General features: G+C 35.4%; 1 protein-coding gene across 1 annotated transcript in view; it reads left to right on the plus strand.

The window, feature by feature from the left end:
* Nucleotides 1-18,548, plus strand: part of LOC132561997 (glypican-5-like) — a 130,329-nt gene that overhangs the window by 75,460 nt on the left and 36,321 nt on the right. The window contains exon 5 of the mRNA XM_060226723.1: nucleotides 14,301-14,575. Coding sequence (XP_060082706.1) covers nucleotides 14,301-14,575 — 275 coding nt within the window. The remainder of the gene's footprint in view (nucleotides 1-14,300; nucleotides 14,576-18,548) is intronic.

Genomic DNA, 18,548 nt, shown 5'->3' on the forward strand with positions numbered 1-18,548 from the left:
CCAATAGCTGACAATTATGTCATCGGCACAGGATACCAGACAAAGAACGTTCCACTTACCGCCCTAGGGAGGGGGTGTAGATTACATAATTAGTACACACAAAAAAATAGCCCTCACTCTTTCTGCTATAGGACTTGTCATGCTGACATTTACAGGGGAACATTTCTGTATTGTGACCATCTTAATGTAAAGCATTCTCAAAAAAATGGGCTCTGTGTTTTACAATACACTCATTTGAACTGAAAATGAGAAAACATAATAATTAAACCTGTTTTATGGAGGCTAGATAATAGGACAACAGAATGATAGCTAGATAGTGAGAAAACCAGGTCAGTTGTGGCTGGAGTATGGACCAAGTCATGGGATTAGTAGTGTCTGGATTATAGGGTGATGAGAGAAGTGGTGTCTGGATTATAGGGTGATGAGAGAAGTGGTGTCTGGATTATAGAGTGTCTGGATTATAGGGTGATGAGAGAAGTGGTGTCTGGATTATAGTGTGTCTGGATTATAGAGTGATGAGAGAAATGGTGTCTTGATTATAGTGTGATGGGAGAAGTGGTGTCTGGATTATAGTGTGATGGGAGAAGTGGTGTCTATTATAGGGTGATGAGAGAAGTGGTGTCTGGATTATAGTGTGATGATAGAAGTGGTGTCTGTATTATAGGGTGATGAGAGAAATGGTGTCTGGATTATAGTGTGATGGGAGAAGTGGTGTCTGGATTATAGTGTGATGGGAGAAGTGGTGTCTGGATTATAGGGTGATGGGAGAAGTGGTGTCTGGATTATAGAGTGTCTGGATTATAGAGTGATGATAGAAGTGGTGTCTGTATTATAGGGTGATGGGAGAAGTGGTGTCTATTATAGGGTGATGGGAGAAGTGGTGTCTGTATTATAGGGTGATGGGAGAAGTGGTGTCTATTATAGGGTGATGATAGAAGTGGTGTCTGTATTATAGAGTGTCTGGATTATAGAGTGATGATAGAAGTGGTGTCTGTATTATAGGGTGATGGGAGAAGTGGTGTCTATTATAGGGTGATGGGAGAAGTGGTGTCTGGATTATAGAGTGTCTGGATTATAGGGTGATGGGAGAAGTGGTGTCTGGATTATAGGGTGATGAGAGAAGTGGTGTCTGGATTATAGGGTGATGGGAGAAATGGTGTCTGAATTATAGGGTGATGAGAGAAGTGGTGTCTATTATAGGGTGATGAGAGAAGTGGTGTCTGGATTATAGGGTGATGGGAGAAGTGGTGTCTGGATTATAGGGTGATGGGAGAAGTGGTGTCTGTATTATAGAGTGTCTGGATTATAGGGTGATGAGAAAAGTGGTGTCTGGATTATAGGGTGATGGGAGAAATGGTGTCTGGATTATAGGGTGATGAGAGAAGTGGTGTCTATTATAGGGTGATGGGAGAAGTGGTGTCTGGATTATAGAGTGTCTGGATTATAGAGTGATGATAGAAGTGGTGTCTGTATTATAGGGTGATGGGAGAAGTGGTGTCTATTATAGGGTGATGGGAGAAGTGGTGTCTGGATTATAGAGTGTCTGGATTATAGGGTGATGGGAGAAGTGGTGTCTGGATTATAGGGTGATGAGAGAAGTGGTGTCTGGATTATAGGGTGATGAGAGAAGTGGTGTCTGGATTATAGGGTGATGAGAGAAGTGGTGTCTGGATTATAGGGTGATGGGAGAAGTGGTGTCTGGATTATAGAGTGTCTGGATTATAGAGTGATGATAGAAGTGGTGTCTGTATTATAGGGTGATGGGAGAAGTGGTGTCTGGATTATAGGGTGATGGGAGAAATGGTGTCTGAATTATAGGGTGATGAGAGAAGTGGTGTCTATTATAGGGTGATGAGAGAAGTGGTGTCTATTATAGGGTGATGGGAGAAGTGGTGTCTGGATTATAGAGTGTCTGGATTATAGGGTGATGAGAAAAGTGGTGTCTGTATTATAGGGTGATCGGATTAGTTGTTTCTGTATTATGGGTATAATGGGATTATTGGTGTCTGGAATGTGTGGCAACAGGATTAATGTTAGTTGGGTAAATGAGAACTAGCTAGAGCTAAAATGTGTTTAGAACTCCTAGTGATAAGATGAAGGCATTAGAATAAAACCTACACGGTATAAATGTTTTTAGTTAACCCTCAGTTCTGAATCCACTGTCGATCATAACACATTCTGTCAGAAAGGAAGTGGGTTATTTAAATTCAAGGCCACTGTGGTGTCTAGCTCTTTATACGCAATCACTTAAAACTTCAAATTCTTCAAATTTAGAAATTTGAATTAGGATCAGAAATTATGCAGGCTAGCATATGTGCACACTGGCATGCCAGAAGAGCATTTTATGAAGAACAGAGTTTTGAATTTGAAGAAAGTTTAAGTGTTACAAAATAGAATCATTGCATTTTTCATGAAGTGGTATATATGATATGCATGTTGCATTATGAATAAAAAAGAGATGGAATGTTCAACAGGAAATAAAAACGTCTAACTATTCCTTAAAGACGAATGTGCTACGTCTGACTATTCCTTAAAGATGAATGTGCTACGTCTGACTATTCCTTAAAGACGAATGTGCTACGTCTGACTTTTCCTTAAAGATGAATGTGCTACGTCTGACTATTCCTTAAAGATGAATGTGCTACGTCTGACTATTCCTTAAAGACGAATGTGCTACGTAAGATGAATGTGCTACGTCTGACTATTCCTTAAAGATGAATGTGCTAAGTCTGACTATTCCTTAAAGATGAATGTGCTACGTCTGACTATTCCTTAAAGATGAATGTGCTACGTCTGACTATTCCTTTAGGATGAATGTGCTACGTCTGACTATTCCTTAAAGATGAATGTGCTACGTCTGACTATTCCTTAAGGATGAATGTGCTACGTCTGACTATTCCTTAAAGATGAATGTGCTACGTCTGACTATTCCTTAAAGATGAATGTGCTACGTAAGATGAATGTGCTACGTCTGACTATTCCTTAAAGATGAATGTGCTACGTCTGACTATTCCTTAAAGATGAATGTGCTACGTCTGACTATTCCTTAAGGATGAATGTGCTACGTCTGACTATTCCTTAAAGATGAATGTGCTACGTCTGACTATTCCTATACTAGATACCACATCTAATACTAACTCTGCTTCAGGAATGTATCACTTTAATGCTTGGTGTTGAGTGAAGACATATTTATAACATTTCAACACCAGTGGGTTATTGATATTCTCCGGTCATTTTATCAGTGTAGAAGGTTCCATCAGGTCCACATTATATAGGCAATGATGGCACACGCCATGTGAGGCATTCATTTATATATGCCATAGTTTAATTACAAACATGTCAAAAAGTCTTGCAGGAGACATTCCTGTAAAAGATATTTAAAAAAAACTGAAGTATTTGAAAAGAAAAAAGAAATAGACACATTTTTAGATCTTCTGATATTGATGTAATGAAATATTGATGCAAACATTCACATATTTAAGTTACTTAGGATTATCTGGTTTACTTAACCTTCCAAGACTGGAGACATATAATCATGACAGATTCTCTGATCAAGCATATTCTTTATTTTGGTTGGATAAGAAGGAAGGTATGGAAGGTAACAAACTTTAACCAAAGAAGATAAAATCAAATGGAAATGATGTTTTAAAGATAGATCTGAATAGATTTCCAATGAAGGAAGACAACTTTTGAATACATTTCCAAAGAAAGGAGGAGTCATTTGAATACATTTCTAATGAAGGGAAGCATAATTTGAATACATTTCCAATAAAGAGAAACAATATGAATACATTCCCAATGAAGGGAGATATCATTTGAGTACATTTTTAATGAATGGAGACATCATTTGAATATATTTCCGATGAAGGGAGACATCATTTGAGTAGATTTCTAACACAGTGGGACACTTATCCACCCCAAGGAAACTTCATTAATATCTCAATGGTAAATGTTATATCAGTTTCACCTGATTTAAAACAATTGATAAAACCTTGGTCATCTATTTTAAGAAGGTAGTTAACTCTTAGTACTTCCTGACAAGTCATTAAGGTGTCCTGTGTACTTTCATTTACCTAAATTTGCCACACCTGTCATTTGGAATAGATGGGCATATTAAGGTAAAGGTTATTGATTCTGTCATCATTTCTGGTGACGAAGACCGGACACACTGAATTGTATTGTGAATAATATGAGCCAATGTTCCCCAAGAACCAGTACACCCATGACATACATCCTGATGTGTGTATTGGGGGCTTGGGAAGAAAGATAAAGAGTATCTGACATAGTTAGCATAAAAACTTTAATTTGGCAATGAGATTAGGTTAGGGAGCAAATATTGCAAACATTTTATATAGAATTGGGAAGGTGTATCTATAACAGTGAAAAGTGAACACTTTGGCCGTTTTTAGAGACAGATTTACTGTAGGGTGTTATCAAAAGTCTTCAGAAAACATTGCAATTTATCACCACTATCTGATTACAGTAGCTATACACACCCTATAGGGACATAACACTGGTCTCCAACCAACTAAGAGGTCAACTTTCAATGTAAAAAATCACAGATAAATTCTAAAAATGCTTTGTGGTTACCAGATGTTTGTCAAAGTAGTTGTAATGTTTGTCTTTATAAATCGTTAAAGTAATTGTAATATTTTCCTGTAAAAACTTCTACTATTAATTTTCCTACTGTTGTTGAATATATTGATTAAAGTTGTATTATTTACAGTTGACTGGTTTTCAGTGCAATGCTGCCAGCAATCACATTACATATAAATAAACAGGGTTATGGATTTTTAAAGGAACTTGCAGTTAATGAACTTGTTATATAGATTTTATACAAAATTCAATTTTGATAATTCTATGTCTATTAATGAAAATATCGATGGAATTTCACTGTACATATTTTCTAATTTTTTGTTCATTTCCTCATACAATTCCTGTCAATACAGCTTGTTCCAGCAGACATGTTCTATTCCCCTTCTGGTTTATAGGAGAATATCGATGAAATGTATTAATTCATGAACTGGTACAAAGCTTCAATTTAATTATAATGGACCGTAATCTTGCTGCTTTTGTGTCTGACATTAAAATCATTATTCACATTTGATTCTTCTTCCTGCAGGTTAAGAAAGCCGTGATAGATTTTTCTGGTATATTTTTGTGGTATCAACTGTACAATAATTTTTTTCTAATTAAGATGCTAGACTTTCTACTGTGGAATTAAAGAAAATGTTGTGTAATTTTGTTATTTTATCACAGAAAACTTGAATACATGCACGCAGTTAGGCAATTGCAATAGAAACACACCAGGTTTTATAACGAGCATACCTGAGCCTACAATCTGTTGAAGCTTCCGTGCAGCGATGGGTGTGATTATCAAGATATCTAGTGGCATTGCACATTCTTAGTAGTAATTGACCACACATACAAGCGCCCCAGGCCCTGCCATTAAATACAGCTCGTTTTCCTCTATGAACGGTTTCAAATCAGAAATTAGGAACAAGCACCAAATACACATCTCAGTAGTGGATAAACGAGTAATATTGGCTCTTGGCCAAAAACTTTCTTTCCAAAATTGTGTTTTTGCCAGGTAATATAATGTTTTCATTGCTTTAGGGCATTGGAATTTTTTTTCTGGTTTATTTTTCAGATGTTTAATGTTATAAAGCTTATCAATGTCTAAATTTGGGCAATAGGCTGGCTGAGGTCAAAGGTCGCAGACACTACTTGTTGAAAGGTCAGAACTATTGATAAAAGAGTAACAGACTGCTTTAACAGGATCCTTGATCCTAAGAAATCTACCCTATGTTAGATCTGATAGGTCTACATGGCATGTTTGATTTAATTTATTTATTCAAATCTTTTTCAAGACTTTGAAATGATTTATTCCAAATACTACTACCAAGAGAACACAAAAGGAAATGAAAAATAATTCTGTTCTAAAAATTATAGGTTTTTGTGTCTCTATTATATTAATGATGATTTGGAATATGTTAGGGCTGTTAAAGTATGTATCTTTTCACTCCAAAAGATTTCTACATAATGTTGGTGAAATTTTTATTTAAGTGTTTCTGATTTACCAGTTTTTCAATCCAAATTCTTTATTTTATTCTTAGAAAGTGTAGTAGGTACATTTTGAACTTCCACCTTTGCGAAAGTTTGCACTTTTGAATACATGAAGATTTTAATAATGTTTAGTGATATGAAACATTTAATATCCTATAGAGGGACAGAGATTGGATAATATGAGCATTCCTGCTAGATTCCACGATAGGTCGGTCACTTTGGAGGGGAGGGAGGTTAATCATACTCTATAGCAGAGTTGTAAAAAGTAAGGTTCAGTGATGAGGGATTATTCCTGATCAGGGGAAGTAATACAAATGACAAGTAACAATTCTTATAACTTGAAATATGATCTCTAAGATTTTCTCTCATTTCTCATATTTAAGTGGTTTAAAATGTAAACAATGCTTACCCTTTCCAAGTTTTGTTGTTGGTCAAAAAAGATTTAACATTCAAACTTGAAACATCTTGACTGATTTGTTATGATTTTGCGATTAAACACATCACATCATGATTTTATCAGATTTTGAATTAAGTGAAAGTTGTTCAAAGGACTTGTTGAAGACTGGAATGCATTTTAAATGAGTTTTGAAAAAAAAAATAAAAATAAAACAAAAAATGAAGAAAATTTCAATTTTCAATATCACCAAGGGTAGATGTTTTCTCTTTGGAGTTTGCTCTGTATAGTCTTTATTAGCTACAGCAGCTGTGGTGACTCCTGGTTGCCGTCTGCTCTCTGGCTATAGTCATGAATGTTGTAGACTTTATGGGGGGGAGAAAGGGGTGGAGGCGAAAAAAAAACATGATAGTATCTGCACTATTTGTTCTTAGTGGGAGAATTTCTTGACACTTTTGAACTGGGGAAAACCTTACTTTTTATCAAAAAGCAGCTGCAGTATTTCATTTTTTTTTTGACACAGCAAATTTTTTGGGATTTGAAAGCTGACACGAGAGTAGCGCAGATTTTAAAGTCTGCTGTTCAGAACAGTTCAACAGTCTTTAACAGCCTTTCCAGCTTTGTACTTAATATTCCATGTTGTTACAAATAATGATGAAATTAGTATTTGATGAATAATGAATAACACACAAGACACATGAATGAGTACTAGTTGAAAGTACTAGACTGGTGTATGCCGACCATGTCTTGAGGCCTGGAGTGGTGTCTTATAGTAAACACACCTACCTAGACTGGTGTATGCCAACCTTGTTTAAGGCCTAGGTTGGTGTCTCTTAAAGTAAACATAAACCTCTCTTGCTGCAGAACAAGTGCATATCAGCTACATCTAATTTATTGACCAAAAATTATCAAATGTGTATAATATTAGAAACATTGCAGAAAGAAAGAAAGGAAAGGGACTTGAAATTATGACAGGATGAGAGGGAAAGAGGAATACATCACAAGATCAGGGAAATAGGAGGAAAGAAGGTGACTGATAGGGAAATGGGAAGAGGAAAGGAAATTTAGAGTAAACGTGGAAGCACAGAGAGGAGGAAATAGAGGAGGGGAAAGAAAGGGAAATGAAGAAGAGGAAGGAGATTTTACAGGGCTAGGGAAAATGAAGAAACAATTAGGGACTTTAAATGATTGGAGCTGAGAAGAGGAGGGGGAAATTGGACTATAGATGAGAATGAAGTGGAGTAGAAAGGGTAAGAAAGGGACTGTAGGGGTAAATGAAGGAGAGAGTTAAGGAAAATTACTGAGGGGTTAAGAAAAGGGACTGTATGGGTTAAAGGGGGTGGGAGGGGGGGGGGGGAGAGGGAAGAAAAGGACTGTATGAGTTAAGGGAAGATAGGGGTAATTGAATGAGAAAGGAAAGGGACTTACAGGTTAATGAAGAAGGGATGGGGTGGGGGTGGAGAAAAGGACTGTAAGAGATAATGAAGAGGAAGCAGGGTTCTGTCCATATAAAACTCAAGAAGTTGAAATAGAAGGAGAAGGACATTAAAGGATGGAATATAAATGTACAGTGAGCAAAGAGAGATGTTAGTGGATGTCAGTCCAGCAAGGATGATATGTGTATTTAAAATCTCTCAACATCAAATTCTATTTGATGGCATGGTGGAAAGTTGGTTGGAGGTACATGGTTGTTGTTCCTGAGCTTTTAACCTGATAGAAATGGTGGAAGTGTGGCAGAAAAGTGAAATCTGCTATTCCTTGTGATCGGAATCAGTTCTGGTTTCATTGAACACAATAGGCTGATTATCAATTATGATCAGATTCATGCATAAAGAAAAAAAGGTTGTATGTTTGTTAGAAATCAATGGTTTAAATTTGACAAGGTGTTGTGACACATTCTCTAGATTGGAAATGTCATTTCACTAGTCTTAGATGCTCTAATCTTTGCTATTTTGAGCATTGTGTTAGAAGCTTGATGATGAGCATCAGTTGTAATTCTTACAATATCTCTCTCTCATCTAATCTCTTTCATATGATTTCGCTCATAATCTGTATCAATAATATCATCCCACTTTTTATGGATGCAGGTAAAATGGATGCCTGTGTAACAGATCTTTGGAACTCTTGAAATGTTTCCTTATCATACAAGCATTTTGACGGAAATGATTAAAAGTTGTGATTTATTTTGGATGATATGCTGAAATATTGCTTGATGGATCTTTGAACTAAGAGAATATTTCTGAGAAGGTGTAGTTAGAAATGATGAGACATTTTGGAAGTGATAGCATGTCATGGAACATTGTCCAATCACGGGGTGATATCTCACTTCCTGTAAAATCAAGGAGACTTGTTTTATAAATCCCGCAGAAGCAGTTAACAAGAAAAGATTAATTAACATGGAATTGGAAAAATGGTTCTGTAAAGATTTGTTCTCTACTTTTATTGTGCTCTCTGTAAAGATCTTCAACTTTTCGGGTTATAAACAATTGATTATGTATATTTTTCTGTGATAAAAGAGATCTGCTATTTTTGTTAATTATCGTGAACGGTAAAGTGCCTCAAATCACGACAACCTTTATTGGCTTTAACACCATGGTTAGATAATGTTAAGGCTGTAAATATGAAAAGTCTTTTACACCCTGATGTTAATATGAGTTGTTGACTGGCAAGCAGACGTGGTCATATGTTAAGGGTCTAGACACTGGTGGGTGTGAAGCTGAGACTTTTAGCATTTTCTGGCATGCTTTTCATATGAATTCAGATTCTGTTTTCAAGTTTTAGATTAGGTGATATATAATTGATATTGATGTTTTCTTGGCTTTGTTGAGAATTATTGGTAATATTATAGTACTGTAAGGAATCAGCTCTTAGAAATTTCATTCATGTTTTGTTGGATTTTCGCTGAGTTGAAAATGAAACTTTGGTTGTGTTTCAGGAATCAAGATGGTATTTGATGAGGTTTTATCTTGTTTCTGCTGTGATTTCATGAAAAAAATGAGCGAGTTCACTATAGTTTTTACTCCTGTGATTTTAAATCCTCTCTTGAGAAGATTTTGTCATGTTGTGTTTCAGCTGAAAATAATATTAACACTTTATGCAATAAGATTTGGCAGATGTGAGTAGACAGATCTTCCGGGTAACATCTTTTTTTTATTTTCTTTTGATGTCTGTGTCACATTGGTGGAAAGGCACATCCTTATTCATGTTGACAAGACAGGGAAGATGGTTGTACTTAGGGAGGTTTGAGAACAATTTGAATAGCATTGGGGCTTGTTACTGGATACTTGGTATTTTATGAGGACAATAGGGGGACCTTTGATTGAAATCTACAAAAGACGACATATTACATTATGACCCATCTAAAAAATCAATACTGATGTAGACTTCCTTCATTTTGGTTGTAAATTGGGCAGAACTTTTAAAGTAAAGCAATATGACATTTTTATGTGATAGAAATTGTGTTAAGTAGATACTTCCAATTGGGAAGTAAGAAAAAAATTCCCTGTGAATGTATGATTTGAAGTTATTTTACAAATCATTCTGTAATTAAGGCTACCAAAGCAGTTTGGCATTTACTGTAGATATATTTTCACCGATATTGATGCCTTCATTTGAAGCTTGCGAAAGATAATGAATCCCACGGCATCAATGATTTATCATGTGAATAACACCAAATTTGGTGTGTCAGCATCTGAAACTAAATCTCTCCTTGCACAAGTAAATTAACGATAAGGGCGTCTGTCTTAATCCTTAGCTGCTTCTCAGAGGTGAGGACTTTTTGAGAGAACTTTTATGGGGGGAATGGTCCAATGAAATATTGACCTGTGTTTAACATCAACAGTAGGGGAATCGGGATCAATGTTAGTGGAAGGTACACATTCATTGTCCATGGTTGTGGCTTCATAACATCTGTGTATAGTGATTAAAGGCCAAGGGAAATCTTGTTCAATATTCAGGACTGAATTCATATTCAGTATCCATTGTAGGGGTTGCTAAATATTGATAAAGACTGATGTGTAATTAGTGTTTATATTAAGACCATATATAGTATTTTCAAAGTCATTGTAGTGGCCTTAGTCTGATAGGGTTCATGTTAGGGGCCACTTTCTGTGTTCATTGTAGGGGCCTCAGTCTTTGTACATTATAGCCAGTGTTCATTGTAGGGGCCACAATCTGTGTACATTATAGTCAGTGTTCATGGTAGGGGCCACAATCTGTGTACATTATATAGTCAGTGTTCATGGTAGGGGCAACAGTCAGTGTTCATGGTAGGGGCCACAGTCTTATGTTCATGGTTGGGGCCATACATTATGATGCATATAATTCAGGAACTGGTAGGAGTCTGAGAATTATGGGTTTCCTTGTCCATACTTGTCTGCTATAATCATTGATGAAGGCTATTTTTGATAATGCTAAGTCTTTTTGAAGAAAGTCTTTCAGAATAAGGGTTTTTGTTAGTTATTTATCCTTTATGCCAACTGATTGCATTTGGATACTGACTTTTAAGGGCCAAGTGCTTTAGGGACTGTGAACAGTAAAAGTTTAGGATTGATAAATCAGATCATTGAGTCTTTCCTCAAATAGAAATGTATGGGTCAGGGTTGAACTCTCATGATTAGAGGAAATATGCATGTGGACTGTCTGCTCTGTGATTAATCTCCAACACCTAGACAGGCAGATAGGGGAACACTATTGCAAAAGAAATGTAGAGCATAGAATTCTCCAAGGAGTTATAGTCATCTGAAGATTTTGGCTAGAAGTTCATCTACCCTGACCTAAAATACCCTTATCAATTTCTTCTTTTGTAATTAACTGGATCGACAGAGCTGGTCAGATTATCCAGTGGTATTAGTTATCATCTTGGTCGCTCTTGGCCTGTCTCTTGGGACACTTCTCAACACTTGGTTGGCTTACTAGTCAATTTATATGTCTATGTGTTGAGTATCCTGGCCTACGTCCATCAGATGAGATTTTTGTGAGGCTGCACTATGATGGCAATAGTCTTACTGATCAAGCTCACATTGATTGAAAGCACTGATTCTATTTGATGTTAAAATTATGAAAAAATAGCTCCTGAAATTACTTAACTTTTAATGAAGCTTTCTTGTTCTGACACTGTTTATATATTGTAAATCACCTTTATTTCACATGGGATCTATTTTCACATCAATATTCAGGGAGAGTCATTCACCAATTCAAATCCCTTGTGATTTTATATAAAGCAATAACTCCATGTTGATTCTGTTTATAAGATCTGCTTCCTACATAGCCAAGTCTCTAAAACCTCATCATTTGCTAATTTAGAGGAATTTCTAGATCAGTGTTCAAGAAATCATGTATTTGTGAATATGTCTGGAGAGGTAAGTTCCCCAAATAAAGTTTTCTCAACACTAGGTAAATTACAGTGTACAACTTTTTCCATTACATCTAAAAATCATTCCTGAGAGGTAAATTAGATAAAGAGGATTCCAATGTAGCAAAATGTTTTCATTCATTGATACAATATATTGCAGTGGAGACAATCAAAAGTATAAGTCACAAGGGAGACAATCGAAAGTATAAGTCAAAAGGGAGGCAATCAAAACTATAAGTCACAAGGGAGACAATCGGAACTGTAAGTCACAAGGGAGATAATCGGAACAATAAGTCGCAAGGGGGACAATCAAATCACTTTCTCACAAAGGAGAAAATCATGACAAAATCTCACATTGGGGAGAAAACTGAATAATATTAAGGGGAGACATTTTATGATATTATAGGATGCAAAATTAATATTATTCATGGGATGAAAATAATGATGAATTGTACAAGGGGATCATAGTCCATTGATAGTAGTATATGAAAGACACCTAATCACTAAGAGGGAGATAATTTAAAGATGTTTTACAAGAAAGATAATTTCAATGACTTTCTTACATAGAGATAATTCTAATCCTATACTATCGGACAATATAAGTTGTATTATAAATTGGAGGATGATTTCTGTTGATGTAACACAAATAGAAACAATATCAGTAATATTAAAAAATGAAAAATTAAATGTCTTCAGGCAAGGGCAGACAATTTCAATGACGGGATTCAATGGATGACATAATTTAATATTGTTGATTATAAGAGTTTTATTTTTGGATCATTTTAGTCATTGGTTATTGTTGTTATTTTCAGATAGAAGCACAGACTGTCTGCTTTTCTCCTCCATATTATCCTGTAGCCTATATTGCATGACTGTACACCATCCAATTTGTGTGTAACCAGCATTTTATTATTGAAAATGCAAGATATTAGTTTCATAAGAACATCAGTAGTAGGGATTATGTATTGATTGAAGAAACCTTATATTTGAGCAGATGATACCATAATGGGCTATAAGTAGTTGAGTATATTGTGGACGTTTACATATAAACGGATCCATCTGGTATCAGTACTTATAGATTTCACGCTCTGTATGTTTCTTTATACCACACATTTTATCTGTCTGGTTATGTAGATGTAAATACTGTAATAAAGGCACCCTTATAAATGACAGTTTTCTTCATTATCGAGCAGATGATTTTCAATTGATCTGTTTTGTTTTGATCTTATTGGTTTTGAATAAGAATGAAAACTTAACATTTTAAAATTATTATCTATTAGAAATCTTAGTTATTGATTAAAATGATCAGTTAAACTAAAATGATCAGTAAGATTTAGACAGAAAAAAAATTGTGGCTTGCATTTTTTTTCTTGTTAAATTAGTTTTTCAGTGGGAAATCTGACTGAAGGCCTTAGTTTTGAACTAATTTTTCAGGGATAGACAGGTTTATTGAGAGGATTCATTCAATTGTATCTCAAGTTTCATTCAGAATTTAAAACTTTAGTGTTGTTTAAAATTATATATACACACAAGTGTTTGTATTATAAAATGTATCTTGAAAGAAATTTGAATTTTACAACAGGGTAGTGAGATGATTTTGTGAATAATTGTATTAAAGTGTGTCATTGGTGGGTGAGTCAGGATGTACTGAGTGGGTGTGTTTGTTGAATATTTATATTCAGTGGTTTACTGTTGAGATCAATTGGAACATGTGTCAACATTGATCATTGTGTTGATGTATAAAGACAAGGTAGACTTAGTAGGTCTATAGATAGCATTGACAGCTTCCCCTGGTCATTTAACACCGACCAATGTAAACAATATAATAACATTAACCTGGCTATTTATAGGGCGTATATTGAGTTCATTGATTCATTGTCCCAGGTACACTGTCGACAAAAGCTTGTACATCATGGTTATATTTTAAACAAGATTTGTTCAAATGTACCAGGATAGATATAGGGATGCTATCAAGGTTCTCAAGTTCAAGGGATTCTATTGAGGATGGAAAAAAAATATGAAATTAGATCTACCATGAATAATAAAATAAAGAAAGTCAGTTAAATATTGTCTGCAAAAAACACATCCTGGTTGCTTCAAGCTTTCTTGAACAAAATAAATTTGTTTCATAAGAAATGACAGTATGGGATTTCAGAGTCAAAATTTGATTGCTTTATTGTTGTTAGTATGTAAATTTGTGATAAGGGATTTTGGGCCAAATGTAAGGAAATAGTATATAAACTTGTGATAAGGAACTCGGGGCCAAATGTAAGGGAATCTGTAGCATCAAATGGTCCTTGAAAATTAAAGAGACTATCGAATGGTCTTTGTACAAAACTGGTGACATGATCTAGCATGGAGAAGTGTCTGATCCCTCACTGTGGAGAAAGTCTCTTACTATTTCAGATATCTACATGTCTGGTTAATTTCACTGCCATTTCATTATACTTATATAATTCATAGCTATGGAATTTTCATGTGTTACAGATGAAGGCTCTTTGCAATTTCCCTGTAAAAACCAAATCAGCCAACACTACATCGTCACACCATTCCCACAAGGAACGGGGACACCATCATCAAGCACCACTCAACAGGCGCTCCATTGGTGGTGACCTTTATGATCAAGTGGTAGAGGTCATGAAGGAGCTGTTGACATCTCTTCGGATGTTTGACACCATGTCCGATGTGATCTGTGACCAGGAACTTTACTACAACCAAAATATGGAAAGCGATCAGTGTTGGAATGGAACCACTATTGGCAGGTAAGTTGAGGTCTTATGAAATTAAGTTTTTAAGGTAAAAAGAACACACCATTCATATTCACGGTTATGGTCATACTACTTAATGACAAGCTTAAAGTCTAGCCTACTTTTCATGGAAGCAGCAGTTGTTGATCATGGTTTCCAATACACAAAATCCAAGACAACAAAATTCAAGGTCATCATGATTAGATGTCAAGGTCATGATTAGATTTTGTTGTATTAAAATTGACGAACTGTACAAAGTTAAAGGAAACTCTAAATAGCCAATTTTGTTGTCAGTAAATCAGGGAAAAAAAGGAAGGTGTCTCTCTATATATAAATAACTACAAAAAACCCCCGAACAGGTAAGGCTGGGTCTAAAAATTGGTACAGGACACTTTGTGGTTATAAATAGCCTGAGGAAACAATGAACATCATTCTGTTTGTATGTGTAATTATATTATACACAGATGGTCATTATTTTACAAAAATTAGATGCTGAAAGCTCAGAAAGTCTTTCTGTTTCTAAAAATAGCTGTTCAAAGCTTTGAAGTTTATATTCTGTGTCCATTATAGCTGTTCAAAGCTCTGAAGGTCATTCTGTGGCCAAAAATAGGGACTCAAAGTTCAAGATCATTCTGTGACTATACATACCTGTTCAAAGCTCTGAAGGTCATTCTGTGGCCAAAAATAGGGACTCAAAGTTCAAAAAGGTCATTCTGTGACTATATATACCTGTTCAAAGCTCTGAAGGTCATTCTGTGGCCAAAAATAGGGACTCAAAGTTCAAAAAGGTCATTCTGTGACTATACATACCTGTTCAAAGCTCTGAAGGTCATTCTGTGGCCAAAAATAGGGACTCAAAGTTCAAAAAGGTCATTCTGTGACTATATATACCTGTTCAAAGCTCTGAAGGTCATTCTGTGGCCAAAAATAGGGACTCAAAGTTCAAAAAGGTCATTCTGTGACTATACATACCTGTTCAAAGCTCTGAAGGTCATTCTGTGGCCAAAAATAGGGACTCAAAGTTCAAAAAGGTCATTCTGTGACTATACATACCTGTTCAAAGCTTTGAAGGTCATTATGTGATTATAAATAATTATAAGAAACAGGTTTCCTCAAGAAATGATGTAATGTGCAGGGACATTTGCAAATACAGATGTGAGACATGTATTACAACAGGCATGTAACACTTAGTAAACGGAACAACAAATATATGTAACGCTTCAAGCGACATTTATGTATAGTTTAATACCACGAGGGAGCATTTCCCACCTTGCAAACATGATGGGATTTGATTTGTACTACAAACTGTCCCTATCATACCTCTGTCTGGAAATCTTAACCAGCTCCGACTCTCTGACTTAGGTTGGTACCTAGAGAGATAGCACTCTACTGATATACACAAGGAAAAGATGCACGCAGTACACACAACTATACACAACTTATCATTAGGGATGCACTTTATCTTCAACCAGTGCACAAACCTGATCACATGGAAGATCAGTACAAGCTACGACTACCTTTGAGTCTAATGTAATCAAAGTCTCTTGGTAGGGCTGGTTATATCACTGCTCAGCTAGTGTAGTTTCCATTTTTTATCAAAAGAGAAATCGGGTAGTTGTGATTTTGATTCATACCACAACTGTCTTTGTAGTATATGTGAAAGTGATATAACCTAGACCAATAGCTTGTGGAGGTTTTTTTTTAAATCCTCCCACCCACAATATTTTTTTTATGAACAATATGCAGAAAATGGTAATTCACTATCCTAACTCATTGTAATATGTTTCCACAGAGAAGGCGGTACAATATCACAGTTGAAAATCAAGTCAGATTATATTAATTAAAACATATATTGTTTTATTTCTAAATTTTGCCTACACATTGCTATGAAAACCAGTTTGTATTTTCCTGATGAACTGGCTAAGTTGAAGGAAGCACAGTTACTATATTAACATTGTATGCTAACCAGCCCTTTTAAGTAGTTTGACTTCAGATGTGTTGAAGCAGGTTTGTGACTAATGGAAATGAATGTCTGTGTGCTCGGGTCATGCCTCACATCACATACTACAGTAGGGAGGACAGATATGCATGTCCTGGTTCTACGCCATCTCTTTGGATCTGTGTTGACATAATTCTGTACTGCATGGCCAAAATGGTCTTCAAAGATTTCCAGGAAGCGAGGAAAAAATATATTGATTTGGCAACCATTTCTGTCTAAATCAGATTGATCAGATTCCTTATGTTACAATATTTGAAAGCATAATGAAGTTTTCTGTTCTAGAAGGGTGTCTAAGGTGTTCTTAAAATCAATTGTGGAAAGATTTTTAAAAAATCCTGAAATGTTTGTATCTGCCAGTAGTCCTGTAATGCATTACCATAAACTCTGTCCATTGAAAACAGCGCAAGTAAAAATATGCTTTTTTTAGAAAAAATGAATTGATATGACAAAGTTTGTAAATGATTCTTTGGTAGACATGACATGGGTCACTTGTACTTGGACCAGTTGTCAGCCTCGTTATTCCTTAATGGAAATTAATTAGCGCAGACATAAGTCATGTCTAAGACCTCTTCAGGGATCTGACAGATCAGATACTATATGGGGTATCAAAATATACATACGACATCAAGTGTTGGATTTGTTGAAGATAAATACAAGAGAATGCTATCACTTGGTAAATGTGGACGGAAACACCGGTCATTGTGACTCCAGGTCAGGAGGTATAGAAGTTTACACAGAAAATTGTTATCAAGATCAGTATATCAAACTATTGATGTTCAGGTTACATATTGAGAACATCAATAAAACAAGACATCGGATCATCATTGAAGATGAACTCTGAGTAGATGGCCACTTTCTTCTAACTGTAGAAACCTGCCAACATCTTATAATGATGTAGTGCTGTCACTATAGCTGAAGCACCATCATCACTTATTAATACAGCCTCCACCAGAAAGGTGACAGATAAACAACTGACTTGTCCATCATGTTCAACCATTTTCAGACAATGAAAATTGATTACTTTGGATCCTGACAAAATAATGAAACCAAGAAAAAAAATAATTTTGTTGTGTTTAGTGTAATTTTATTAAGATCGGGAGATATTGTAATTAGTGAGTAAAAACAACAGGCAAATTTAATCACTGATAAAGTTTATACTGATAAGGTCTTGTCTCCATACATGTATATAAATCATAAAGTACAGGATGTTTGTATAACGATGATAAATTATTGCTGTATGTAACAAAACAGCTGTTTAATATTTGATTTTGCTTCACAACCCCATCTTGGACAATGGAATAATCCAATTCAATATAAGTAAAGTTCATTGTTGAATGTTAAGGTAGGAGAAACTCCTTGTTACCTGAAGATGTTTTGTATGTTATGTGTTGGTGCTAGGCAATTAGTCATTGATAATTAACAATTAGCAAATCATTAAAGTATCATATTCTTCAGTGAATAATACAACATGGTTTTCTATTGTGTAGAAATCATGATAGGGACTTTTTTTAAAACGATTTATGAATTTGTTTTTTATTTTGCTTTCAGGAATCACTTTTGTTCTTTATTTCTCAATTCAAAAGTCTTGGAATACAATAGGGATGTTTTATTGTGGGACTGTCTGACTGTCAGGAATCTATTTTACAGGTGTTTGCTGGTTTTGTAGGCATGTGATGATTGACAGGAGGATGTGTGTTGTACATTTGACACATACTTTAGGAAGTTTTCTCAGTCAGTTGGCAGTGTCTATGACTTTTAGCAGTCTGGTGTTAGTCAGGGAATTACATAGGTCTGATAATATAATACAAAATTATTACACTATAACTCACAGTAGTTTCAAATGTCAGGGGTCATTGAAGGTCACAGGTCATGTGAAAAATCAGTCTGGATTGTCATCTTACAAAAGTCTCTGAGAATTTGTTGTAAAAATTCTGCTTGGTTAGCTTTAAAGTCTCTGAGAATTTGTTGTAAAAATTCTGCTAGGGTTAA

This window comes from Ylistrum balloti, unplaced genomic scaffold (genome assembly GCF_031769215.1).
Source record: "Ylistrum balloti isolate Yb309-2 unplaced genomic scaffold, AGI_CSIRO_Ybal_v1 Utg371318, whole genome shotgun sequence".
In the NCBI taxonomy this organism is placed as follows: Eukaryota; Metazoa; Mollusca; class Bivalvia; order Pectinida; family Pectinidae; genus Ylistrum; species Ylistrum balloti.